Source organism: Athalia rosae, chromosome 6 (genome assembly GCF_917208135.1).
Source record: "Athalia rosae chromosome 6, iyAthRosa1.1, whole genome shotgun sequence".
Classification (NCBI taxonomy): domain Eukaryota; kingdom Metazoa; phylum Arthropoda; class Insecta; order Hymenoptera; family Athaliidae; genus Athalia; species Athalia rosae.
Genome location: NC_064031.1, coordinates 6,880,271 through 6,894,110, shown reverse-complemented (window position 1 = coordinate 6,894,110; position 13,840 = coordinate 6,880,271). Strand labels below are relative to the sequence as shown.

The 13,840-nt window shown below is 43.1% G+C and overlaps 1 protein-coding gene across 1 annotated transcript; it reads right to left on the bottom strand.

Moving 5' to 3' along the window:
- Positions 1-10,915: 10,915 nt before the first annotated feature.
- On the bottom strand, positions 10,916-12,931 carry LOC112694816. Its single transcript, XM_025746095.2, has one exon. It carries the CDS (start codon positions 12,929-12,931, stop codon positions 10,916-10,918), a length of 2,016 nt encoding a protein of 671 aa, XP_025601880.2.
- Positions 12,932-13,840: the final 909 nt, after the last annotated feature.

The following is a 13,840-nucleotide window of genomic DNA, read 5'->3' as shown; positions in this document are numbered from 1 at the left end:
AATTCCTGCTTTCTCAAACAAATAAACTGAAGTTGAAGTGAATCAAATGTATGAATTTTAAAAATCTTTAGTTACCCTTCGGTATAATCTGCAGCCAGACTGAAACCTGGTCATCTGCTTCGCAGTTGTTTAGTCATAAGTCAACCATAATTGTTTTCTTTTAGTTCATACTCACTGTGCTAATTTAATATGACTAACGCTCTCCTCTTACCCACAATCATACGGATTATGAAAGAAGTATCATCTTCTGTTTTCGTATCAAGAATCAAGCTAACTGATGCCGATCAATTGGACGCTTACTACCATCTTACCCAAAAGGAACTGATCTCTCCCTTGGTTTGTTGTCAAACGTTTATAAGATGCAGCTTGGAATCCAGATCCATTCCGTCAAACAAATGATCCAAGGATACTGCGCCTGGTGACTTGTAATATAATTGCACAAATACACCTAGTGAACTGAAAAACCGTGTGAGCCAATTTGCAAAATAGCAGCTATCAAGCCTTCATTTGAATTGGACCCATGATCTGATGTATATGAACTCAACCTATAGAGTAACTAATCGTTAGAATAGAAACGCATAGTACTTCAGGGAATCTTTCGATAATTGCTCAACTCAGATGTTGTAGTAGCATAGATATAGCATAGATATATTGTTCAATATATCTATGGTAGTAGCAGAATGTTTCCTAACCCGATGATCATCCTACCACAATAGAATACCAAAGAAACCGTAATCAATACTGCAATTTTCTTCGAGAACGTACAAAAAGTTATGAAATCCCAGAAAAGGTACCTACGTTGTTAAAAAGTTTGCCAAGCACATCATATGTTCAACATTAACTACCATCAAAATATATCTAATGATTAATTAGAAGAATTCATGAATAATGGGAAAAAAAGAATCCAAATCAATTACTGAGCCAAGTACATGGAACTTTGCCACACGAATAGCAATTCTCAAGAAGACTGGAATAAAAATAGAACAACTCTAATAATTAATTGAAAGATGACGAAATTGGAAAGCAATTGATGAAAATGAATTCAATGAATCAAAAAACGATACAGATTGAAAAAATAAATTAAATTCAAAAAAAAAATAAAAAAAAAAATTGGAGGTAGTAGGACTTGGCGGGCTATTTCGGAGAAAGAATTCAGAATTCTCGCAGGACAATAAAACATTAGCCCGCCAAGAACTACGTGCTCCAATTTTTTTTTAAATTTTCTTGTAAGTTTTTTTTATTTTTTCAATCTTGGTTGTTTTTTGATTCATTGAATTGATTTCCATCAATTGCTTTCCAATTTCGTCATCATTCAATTAATTATTAGGGTTGTTTTATTTTTATGCCCATCTTCTCGAGAATTTCTATTCGTGTAGCAAAGTTCCATGTACTTGGCACAGCAATTGATTTGGTTTCATGTTTCCTATTATCCATGAATTCTTCGAATTAATCATTAGATATATTTTTATGGTAGTTACTGTTGATGAACATTTGATGTAACTTGGCGAACTTTTTTGCACCGTAGGTGCCTTTTGTGGGATAGACTATTACCTCATTCGACCGAATTTCCGATAGCTGTGCACAATCGCAATTGTGTGAGGAGTGAGTCACCGAGTAACCCGCTAGAGGGTGCGTAAGCAGACAAAGTGTAGGGGCTAACACCACTACAATTAAATGTACATGTATGCAGAATAGAAACGTTTATGTTTATTGTAATAAGTAATAACGGGAACAATGATAGTTATGCACTTTTGATATGTCTGAGTCCCGTGGTCGTTAGGTACATTGTAGAGTTTCGTAAGCCTAATATGATAAATATAATCTCAGGGGTACCACTAGCACCGGCCCGTGCGGGGAGCGGTAGTTGGTAGCATTGTTGAGCGCCTAGTTCCATTTGTGTATTGAGTATAATGTGTGTGTGAGTGTTGTGATTGACTGTGTGTGTTTACCCCCACACCACTCCCCCCCGGAGGCGGCAAGTGGTGTTGGCGCTGGGTTATATTTGAAAAATATGGTTTTGATTGAGATCAATATGTACTTGTTTTTTCGTTTTTGCCGGATATGTGCGAAGATTCTCTGAGAACGTGGTGAAGACTGGTTGAAGTCGTTGAACCTGGTTCTGGGTTGAGCCTGAGTTAGCATTTGAGCTAGTGCTGGGTTGTTGGTCTGCCGGCGCGGTTGCGCTGGGTGTTGTCGATGTAGTTGGTACAGCTTGTTGACTAGAAGACTTTTCTTTTGGCGCGTTTTGACTAGTTGTGTCAGGGTCTTGAAAGACGTCTGCTGATGCCAGATGAGCAGGTTTCAGTCTTTCGATGTTCACCACCATTTGTTTGCCGTTTACTTCGATGGTGAAGGTTCTGTCATCGGCTCGCGATATGACTTTGTGTGGGCCCGAGTACGGTTGTTCTAGTGGGCGTTTGACGTGGTCCAAACGCAGGAACACGTGAGAGCAGGTGCTCAACTCCTTGTAGCAGAAGGTTTTCCGGCGACAATGATGAGCAGCTGGTGCTGGTTTGACTTCCCTGATGTGGACACGGAAGTCTTCTAGGAAGAAGTTTGGATCTTCCGGCGGGTCCTCGTGGGTGAAAAATTCTCCGGGAATTCTGAGGGTGGTCCCATATAAGTATTCTGCAGGCGATGCTTTCAGATCTTCTTTGTAGCAAGATCTTAAACCGAGGAGAACTGTGGGTAGTAATTGTACCCAGTTTTCGTTTTGGTGGCACATTATTGCGGCTTTCATTGTTCGATGCCAGCGTTCAACTAGCCCGTTGGCAGTTGGGTGATAGGCGGTGGTTCGAATACGTTTTCCACCTACTAGCTGTAGTAGTGCGTTGTAGAGAGCACTTTCGAACTGTGAACCTTGGTCTGTGGTTACGACTTTTGGAGAGCCGAATCTGGCTATCCAGTTGGAGTAGAATGTTTTTGCTACGGTATCAGCTGTTATGTCGACGATTGGTATGGCTTCAGGCCATCGAGTAAATCTGTCGATCATCGTCATACAGTATTTGAATCCTTCGGACTCCGGTAGTGGTCCGACCAGGTCGAACGTACGTGATCGAATCTCTGTTCCGGGCCGGTGAAGGAGGCTGGATGTGTGTGGACATGTCGTCCGATTTTTGACTTCTGACATGGTACGCATGTCTTCGCCCATTGAGTGACGTCTCGGTTCATTGATGGCCAAACGTATCTTTGAGCAATGATTTTGTTGGTTGCACGTCCACTGGGGTGGGCCATGTTGTGGAATACGTCAAACACTTGTCGGCGTAGAGGTTGAGGTACGAAAGGCCTTATGTCGTTTGTAGACACGTCACAATAAATCGCTTGATTATCTGGACCGTAGGTAAGTTTCTGAAATTTCAATGATGTTTCTTTGTCTTGAAGGAAGTGTTTTAACTCCTCGTCTGTTGCTGGAGCCGTGATAGCTCGTTGAACTCGATGACCGTGGGTAGTCTGATGGCATCGACACGAGATAACGCATCGGCTACGCTGTTGTCAGGTCCCGATATGTATTGGATATTTGTGCTGAACTCGCTGATAAATGCAAGTTGGTTTATTTGTCTTGGAGACAATGATTTGTCGCTGCGACGATGAAAAGCGAAGGTTGGAGGTTTGTGGTCCGTGCGGACGACAAAATCTCGTCCCTCGAGCCAGTGCCGGAAATAGTTAATGGCTTCGAAGATTGCTGTTAATTCTCGGTCGTAGGTGCTATAGTTGCGCTGGGCACTTGTAAATTTGCGGGAGAAAAATCCGAGTGGTTGCCACTCTGAATCAACTTGTTGCTCCAAGACGGCTCCCATAGCTGAGCTTGATGCGTCGGTTGTCAGACGTAGTTCAGCTGAAGCTACTGGATGTGCCAGCAAAGTTGCTTCGGCGAGTTGTTTTTTTGTTTCATCGAATGCTTCAGATGATTCGGTTGTCCAGGGTACTGGCCGTTTGTCGTTCTTCTTGGATTCTTTCAGCATTTCGTTTAGGGATGCTTGTAAATCCGCTGCATTTTTTAGGTGTCTTCGGTAGAAGTTAATGGCTCCTGAAAATCGTCTGAGGTCTACCAGCGTTTCTGGTTTTTTGTAGTTCAACAATGCTTGAACTCTGTCAGGCAATGGTGTTGATCCGTGCGGGGTTATTTTGTACCCTAAAAATTCTATTGTGTCTACTCCAAACACACATTTTTCAGTGTTAATGCATATGCCGTATTTCCTGAGGCGATCGAACACGGTCCGCACATGTTCCATGTGTTGTTCTTCCGAGCTGGAAGCGATCAGGAAAATGTCAACGTACGCCCAAACGAAGTCCAGTCCTTTGAATACTTCTCTGATGAGGCGTTGAAACGTTGCGCCAGCGTTACGTAACCCGTACGGCATGACGATAACTTCAAATAACCCGAAAGGAGTGATCACTGCAGTTTTTTCGATGTCCTCTTCTGCCATGAGTACGTTGAAGTAACCGTGTCTGGCGTCGATCTTGGAAAAGATCTTTTTTCCAGCTAGGTTCGCTGCGAAGTCATGCAGGAGAGGTACTGGTTCGCGGTTGGGTTTTGTTTGTGAGTTGACTTTGCGGAAATCTCCACATGGACGCCAATCCCCATTTTTCTCAGGAGCCATGTGTAGAGGGCTGGCCCAAGCGCTGGTGGATGGTCTAATATGTCCACGTTCTAGCATGAGCTCGAATTCGGCCTTGGCTTGCTTGAGACGTTCTAGGCGTAATGGTCTTACGCGCTGAGCACATGGAGGTCCGACTGTCTCGATGTGATGTCTGACTGCATGTTTGGCGGCAGTCAGATTTGATGGAGTTCCCAGTAGGTCTGGATATTCCTTGAGCATATCTGTGTACTTGGAATTAGATATTATTGCAGTGATCTAGTTGATATGAGCATAAGACAACGTACCAGAGGTTTGTAATCCCGTGTCGGGATCGGTAAGAAAACCTTGGCGTAGGTCGACGATGAGTCCGAATTTATGAATCAAGTCCGCTCCGATGATCGGGTATGGCACGTCCGCTATATAGAAAATCCATTTGATTGGACGTCGTAATCCGAGGTTCAAGGTTAATGCTCGTTCTCCGTAAGTTTGGATGGTGCCATGGTTTGCGGCGTAAAGATGGTAGTTGTTTGCTCTGCGTTTGTCCAGGTGAGTCGGCGGAATGACAGATATGTCAGCGCCGGTGTCGATGAGAAATTTGGTGTTAGATGTTCGGTCGAGGATGAACATGCGGCAAGGAGGTGACAAACCACCAGTAGTTGCCGCGTCTATTGATGGTTGAGCTCGTTTCCCTGCTTCTGTGTCAAAAGCTCGGACCAGATGCACGGTGGATTGCATTTTAGTGCCTTTGGACCAAATTTTTGGTGAAAATAGCAAGTTTTTTGGTTTCTGTTACCTGGTCCAGGTGATCGTGAACGGGAATCGTTGCTATTTGACCTGCCGCGTGATTGGTGGGAGTTCATTTGACTGAAAACTGAGTCCATCTTGGTTGAGAGTGCTTGGATTTTCTCGGTCCTCACAGCTGCTGTGATTGTTTGCTTTAGAGATTGCATTTACAAACTGGGTTTGAGACTGTCTGCGTCGGTCTAGCAGCTCCATTACCTTGTCAGCCAGCTGGGTGAGGCTCTTCATTTCCATTGGTTCAGTTACTGCGAGCACAATTTGAAGGTCTTGAGGTAGTCTGTCCATCCACAGAGTCCTGATAAATGATTCGTTTAAGTTACTTCCGTGTCGACGCATTTGCTCGTATAGTTCAGATGGTTTCCCGGTCAGCTGCAGACCGGAGATTAGTGTCCGAAATTGGTTTTCCTGAGATACAGCATATTTGCTTGTTAGAGCATTCTTCAGGGCTTGGTACTTGTTTGTGGGTGGTGGTTGCTCAATGACGTGCTCGACCGCTGTCATATGTTCGCGATCTAACCGTCTTATAACCGCGTTGAATTTTGCGTCGTCGGTTAGGCCAGGTTTGCAATTGAAGGTTGCTTCGATAGCTTTGAACCATAAATTCAGAGATTGTGGCCAAAATGGAGGTAATTCATTTGCGTCAACGCGAACCGCAGGTTGATTGTAGTTTGCGAATGCTGGTGATGGATAGAACAGAGGCGGGTAATACTGCTGTGCGTATTGTTGGTCGTTACCTGTCGTGGTTTGATTAGCTAGTGGAGGTCCACCATTTGTTTGGTCGCGTGGTATTGTTCCCTTGCTGTTGGTTATTGGTGGTTTTGACCTATCCGGTTCATTTTGTGTTTGATTCACCTGGCCGGTCTCTAGTGTTAAGCGAGGCATTCCTGCATAATCTAATAAATCCTGATTGTTGTGAGCAGTTTGTTCAGTTAGGTCGTTTTGAGACTGTTTTTTTCCTGGTGAGCGCGGCAGCGTCATGTTGCTTGTGTCTTTATTTCTGGCGGGAGCGCGAGTGAGACAGTTGATGGCGTCGTCGAATGTTCTGGACGCGTTGCAGGTTATATTATATATGCACGCACTTTTCTCGGGGTCACCAATTTGTAGGGGCTAACACCACTACAATTAAATGTACATGTATGCAGAATAGAAACGTTTATGTTTATTGTAATAAGTAATAACGGGAACAATGATAGTTATGCACTTTTGATATGTCTGAGTCCCGTGGTCGTTAGGTACATTGTAGAGTTTCGTAAGCCTAATATGATAAATGTAATCTCGGGGTACCACTAGCACCGGCCCGTGCGGGGAGCGGTAGTTGGTAGCATTGTTGAGCGCCTAGTTCCATTTGTGTATTGAGTATAATGTGTGTGTGAGTGTTGTGATTGACTGTGTGTGTTTACCCCCACAAAAGTGTGCGTGTAGAGTGATAGAGAGAGGGGGAGAAGCGAGAGTCAGTCGTAGGCCAGACGGGCATCAGGAAAGGTAATACAGATATTGCTGGGTTAAAGTGAAATTGTGTGTTTTTTCCGATATCAATAAATGGTGCGCAATATTACCTAACGGCGAGTGTTTTATTCCTTTCACCAAACTATCTTTACATCAGAAGTGGGATTGATGCTGACAACGCTTACGAGTGGTAAAAACCGATAACGTGGTCGAGACGCCGATCACGTGTGGAACAAAGAACAGCAGTGTACACGGTCCGGTGGATTAGTGCCAAGGATGATTTCAGTGCAAAAGTGCGAGCAAATAATCTTCTAAATAATTGTGTATCGGAAGTGGAAACATATTCGCGAGGAGAGATGAATCGAAATACAATTTATTGAAATCAAGGGCGTCCAAGATGGCGAACGGCGAGTGATTTCGTTGAATGCGTGGTTCTCAAAAAGATCGCAAGCAGTGCTGTGATTACGAATCACGTGACGAACTCGTGTGACGGACATTTCGGTCGTGAACGTAGCCGTTGCGCACAGTCGTAATAAAAGTGACATCTGAATACATAGGGTGCTTTCCATCAACCCAAGTAACAAGTGCACGCCATGACCGTCAGCGGAGCGCTTGCATGATTTTTCCTCCGAACTATCTGCCTGTTCCCGCATACGGCGGTTAAACATGCGCATGGATGCTTTCGGCTGAGACTTGCAGCAAATAATGCGTATGGTTCGTGCATGATCTGCAGCTTGTAGCCGCTATATGCAGTAGTGCTCAGCCTACGGTATAGTATATAAAATTTCAAAACTTATTTTCGTTTTATTTCACATAAATTATATGCAGACAGTCATTATTTTCAGCCGTAAGAGACTTGAAAAACTATGATTATATACTTTTATCGCAGTAATACACAGTATTTATCATCAAACCATACGTAAAAAATTCTTGGTACTTTTTCAACAGTATTGCATGTATCTTATAAAAGGCACCTACGGTGCTATAAAGTTCGCCAAGTACGCCAAGTGTGTTTGATGTTGACCCTCCGAGCGGCCACGGGCTTTGGGCTGACTCGCAGCAGTTCAGTCGCTAGCGACGAGCCGCAATGGAGGCTCGCCGTGATCGCTGACAACAAGTCGTCCGCCACTGCGGTCTACTCGCTGTGTTTAACTGTTTGACAGCTCCGAATTCGCTGCTGCTTTCAAACTGTTTTGATCGGCGATGCAATGACCGCAACGATCACTATTTATTTACAGTACCGATAAAAGTAATTTCAAGGAACAATACGAGTTGTTTCTTCTTCTGGGGTATGACCAATGCTCCATACGAATTATTTCTCTTTCGAGGATATTAGGAATAATATGAAAAATATTGGCCACTATCGGAGGAGTAACTTCGGCAAATTTAACGGTCAAATGTTCGATACATTATATGTGATTCTATCACATGTGAAATCGAAACTTTTGAAGTGAAACTTCCTTATCGGGGTTGGAAAAAAATTTAGTGTAACATTTTTTCGTTACGCGTCACATTTTTCCGTTACGCGCCATCTTTTTCTTATCCCTACCACGCGTGATTCGAAGTATACTTTTTCCAGCGGAGTAGGGATTGGTAAATGTCTCTGTTTTGTATGTGTTAGCACGAGTAGGCTCTCCTGAATCGCTTGTATTTTCTCAGTGTGTGGATACAATCAAGAATTTGATAAACAAAGTAATTTATTTAAATCTGATCACATATGCTTACAAAGGTAAAAATGATGCGAGTATACAACGATACAAGCGGATCGAGTGTATTGATTAATAGGTAAAAGTAGACCTATTAACCGAATGATATAAGAATTTGAATGATTTAAACCAAGCAAAGTAACTCAATCAAATATTATTGTATAAAAAGTATAAGTGTACTTAGTGAATCGCGTCATTACCAGGGTGTTCGTTCACCTCAGCGGATACTCGACGAAGACGACTGGTCAAAAGTGTCCCTTTTTGACCTATGCTAATGCTGTGTCTTGGACCGAACCCAGAGGGTGGGAGGCAATGCCAGACACCTCCCTCGCGCGGCACACGTGTGGGACCCTTAGCGATCAGCCAAGGGACCGATGCGTCTGGCCACCACTTGAAGTTCTTAACATTGGGACGTTAGAAAGTCGTAAGGGCCATTCCACGTGAACCGGATCAGTCACCTCTCAGATATTTTTTTAATTTGGCATGTCGATTGTCCATGGGGAGTTAGATTTTTGTGCCAAAGGATTTTTGAATTAGTGCAAATTTCGATTTATTATGAACAATCGAAAAATTGAGAGGCGGTTTCTTTAAAAAATCATAACTTCGTCAAAAATGATGTTAGATTCAATTTTTTTTTTTGAATTTACGCGGATGAGGCTATAGATTTATGAAAAAAATAAATGGTGCCAAAAAAGTTTATTCATCATTTGTTTATTTGACAATGAATTTTTAAATGATTTTTAAAACACTGATGGATAGCACCGAAAAATTAAAAAAAAATGCTGACATATACTTTGAACTATACTACAGCCTGTGAATTAATTTCAGAGATGCGTTCGGCTTGGTTTTCGAGTAAAAAATCATCGAAGTTGGCGGCGCGCATGAATTCGAGCTCGTCGACGCCTATGCGCGTGATGACGCGCGTCGAGCGACAGAGACCCTATCTACTCTGTACGGACGCTACTTGGTGTACGCTCGACCGCGGTATTCACGAGTCATTTTCGCGATGATCGACACCGTTAAAAAATCTGGAAAAAATCCCATAGCTTCCCCATAACACGGCAAAGCCATAGAGTAAGTTCCAGAGATGTGTTATTTCTCGTTTTCGAGATATCCGGACGCATTGGGACTTTCCATGCTCGCTACTTGGTAGACACTCGGCGGCGGAATTCACGAGTCATTTTCGCGATGATCGACACCGTTTAAAAATCTGGAAAAAATCCCATAGCTTCCCCATAATACGGCAAAGCCATAGAGTAAGTTTCAGAGATGTGTTATTTCTCGTTTTCGAGATATTATTGTGTCTTAATATGTCCTAGTAGTGAGCGCGGAGTGCCATATGCGTCCGGATATCTCGAAAACGAGAAATAACACATCCCTGGAATTTACTCTATGGCTTTGCCGTGTTATGGGGAAGCTATGGAATTTTTTCCAGATTTTTTAACGGTGTCGATCATCGCGAAAATGACTCGTGAATACCGCGGTCGAGCGTACACCAAGTAGCGTCCGTACAGAGTAGATAGGGTCTCTGTCGCTCGACGCGCGTCATCACGCGCATAGGCGTCGACGAGCTCGAATTCATGCGCGCCGCCAACTTCGATGATTTTTTACTCGAAAACCAAGCCGAACGCATCTCTGAAATTAATTCACAGGCTGTAGTATAGTTCAAAGTATATGTCAGCATTTTTTTTTAATTTTTCGGTGCTATCCATCAGTGTTTTAAAAATCATTTAAAAATTCATTGTCAAATAAACAAATGATGAATAAACTTTTTTGGCACCATTTATTTTTTTCATAAATCTATAGCCTCATCCGCGTAAATTCAAAAAAAAAAATTGAATCTAACATCATTTTTGACGAAGTTATGATTTTTTAAAGAAACCGCCTCTCAATTTTTCGATTGTTCATAATAAATCAAAATTTGCACTAATTCAAAAATCCTTTGGCACAAAAATCTAACTCCCCATGGACAATCGACATGCCAAATTAAAAAAATATCTGAGAGGTGACTGATCCGGTTCACGTGGAATGGCCCGTAAACAATCAAGTGACGCAGAACACATCCTAGCCTGGGGTTTTTCGCTAGCTTTTCCAGGCATGGTTATTGTCACTAACAACTAAAGTGGGTTTATGACCGCACTGGAAATTCCGAAGGGTCAGACTTGGCCTGGGATTGCCTCCCCTCAAGAAATGAAACATTCCATGAGTCAGTCCGACAGTTAAAAAATAATTATATTTATGAGTATATATACTACAGCTATCCCATATGGGACCGAACATCCCGCCGGCCTTGAAAGAACGTACTTTCAACGCACTTGAGAATTCAATTATTATGACTAAGTATATAGAATAACGTACAGTCTTATAGATAAGTGTTTAAGACTATTCGTGCTCCTCTAAGGGAAGTATGCAGACCTTTGCTAGGGCCCGTTCTTCACGTGTGTAATGTGATCTTTCGTTGCATTCCTCCAATTTCCAGAAACGGTGCAATTGATCGTTGATTTGTTCGTTGGTAACGAATCCACAAACTTGGTGAGTCTGATTCTTCTCGTGATGTTCGACGGCAACTTCTCCGGAGATAATCCAACCAAGCTGTGTTTTCTGCATAATGGGTTGTCCGTCGGTCAATTTTATTTGACCTGCACATATAAGTTCCCAGAAGATTGATGCACCGATGAGGAGGTCAATTCTGCCTGGACGATTGAAAGTTGGTTCGGCCAGGGTCAGATTCTCCAGTATACGCAATAGTTTTGCGTCGATCCACGTGGCGGGATGCTGCGTGACAATCTCGTCGATGACGAGGACCGACAGCGTGCTCTTGTAGGCGTGCTGTCGCGATCGTATCGTTAATTGTAATCGTTCGTGTACTTTCGTAGAAGTATTGTTGATGCCACCGATTGGCAGGTTGAATCGTTCCCTAGGTAAGGATAGTCGATCGCTGAGTTCCCTAGTCATCAGGTTTGACTGGGTCCCTGAGACGAGAAGTGCTCGACATTCGTGTAATTTCCCGTACCTGTCTTCCACAAAAATCAAGGCAGTGGACAGCAGTACTTGGGATTTTGCGGTGCCTACCGCACCTGTGAATGGGGCCGTCGATTGGGAGGTACTGGCTCCGTCGGAAGGTCGCATCTTCTGAACATTGTTGCCAGAAGATCGTGGATGCTCTGGATCTGGTGTAGGTGCACTGTATTCCTTGGCATTTAATGTGTGCTGATCAGAATCCATATGTAATAACGTATTATGGAACCTGTTACACTTTCGGCATCGGCCGAAGGTACACTTTCCATTATGTAATCTCAAACAGTTCATACAAAGTTTATGCTTTTTGACTTCAGTTGTCCGCAACGCGACCGATAAATTCCTAAACACTGGACACCTGTACACTTCGTGGGAGTTTTCACACACCTTACACGTTGAAGAGTCTGTTGAGACACCTGTAAAACTAGTATTGTCCCGTCTGGAGTTCGATTGTCGCACATTACCGGAGGAGTTTAATTTAATTGGCGTCTTTGCAGCCACGTCCGTATCCACTATTGCGCACCGTTCTTCCAAAAATTCGATTAATTGAGCTTCTGTCGGCATGTCGATATCCTTCGTGAAGCATTCCCACTCGCGTTTCGTCGTGTTGTCCATCTTGCTGATAATATGATACGTGAATACTGCGTCCCACGTATTTGCCTTCAGAATCTTCAAGGACCGCGAGAGCTTCTGAGCGTGATCAAGCATTTGTCGTAACACTGGACCCGATTTTTTCGGTATCGAAGGAGTTTCGGCTAACGATTGAAGATTCCGACTTATCATGAGCTTCGTGTTGTTGAATCGTTTCGTCAGCATTTCCCATGCAGTTTTGTAGTTTTCCGCGGATGCTGTTAACGAATCGATCGCGTCTGCTGCGGTGTCTTTAAGTGAAGACCGCAGGTAGTAGAATTTTTGGATATCGGCTATCGCTGGGTTGTCATGGATCAAAGCCTTGAACGTATCGCGGAAATTTAGCCATTGGTTATAATTACCGTTGAACGTAGGTAAGCTCATCGTTGGTAATTTTATGCCAGAACCGATCATTGGATAATCTATATTTCCGGTTTGATTTGTGATTACCGAGTTGGGCGTAGCACTGGTGTGACGTTGCAAGAGCGTTTTTGCCCTACCTATTGTGGTGTGGTAGGAATCTTCGAAGTTAAGGCGTTCTTCATCGTGATTCGATTCTTGGTCAATTGCCTCGATCTTATTCTGCATTTCGTTGAACTCTGCTATGATATTAGCTGCTTCGTCAAGCCGTGATAGCAAGCTTCCGAAGTCACCTGTGAGTGGATCGAAGGAGTTGAGCCATGTAGCGAATCGAGTTATCCTGCCCTTGATTTGTCCTCGTGCGTGCCTCAACGCGATTAAATTGGCCATCGTAGATGGCAGCGTATGTCGGTTCTTGTAGCCCGAATGTGTTGGAGACTATTGTCTTCACGTAAGTGGTGGAATAATTTTCCACACTGATAAATGTTCGTTGGTGATAATTGTTTATTCACTACACTAGGTTCACTTATCACCACGCAATTGTCACTGTTTAATGCACAATTGATTTTTTTTTTTCAAATGTTTTGTAAACGCGGTTTAGATCACTGCACGTACGCGAACTATTCACCACTAATATCACTGGATCACTACGTAGTCAATCCGGCTCGAAGGACCAAAGAATATTGCATCCCGATCGAGGTTGCGGAAGCCACCCTTAACCTGACACCCCCGCGATTATTAATTTTCTTTGACAAATTACAAGTCCCAAACTAGAAATCTCTAGGCGTTGCAACTCTACATACGTGTTACTCTAACGATCAGAATGTATGAAAAAAATATTCCATCCCGATCGAGGTTGCGGAAGCCACCCTCAACCTGACACCCCCGCGATCATTGCATATTATTCAAAAATTACAAGTCGCGAACTAAGAATCTGTCGGCATAATACCTGACATACGCGTCACTACGATGATCGAAATGATTACTGCTTCTCAGAAATAGTTGTAATTGTATGAATAAATCTCACAGATCAACATCACATGCGAGTTGCACACAAAGGAATCACACGAGGTAAGTCATATCTGTATTCCACATTATCATGACGAGCATCCACCTTTTGCTGTTCAACTCAATATCTCTACAATTAATTCGAAATACTTTATGAGTCATACCTCACAAATTCTAATTCTGCCGACATTTGCACTTGACTCCAGTATTCCTATTACCACGAAGAAGATCAATTGTAAGCGATATATCCGATCATGATCGAGGCGGGGTAAGTCATCGCATACGCTCATT

Excerpts from the sequence above, each read along its gene's own strand:
- LOC112694816 (XM_025746095.2), bottom strand. The coding sequence starts at position 12,931 with ATGGCCAATTTAATCGCGTTGAGGCACGCACGAGGACAAATCAAGGGC.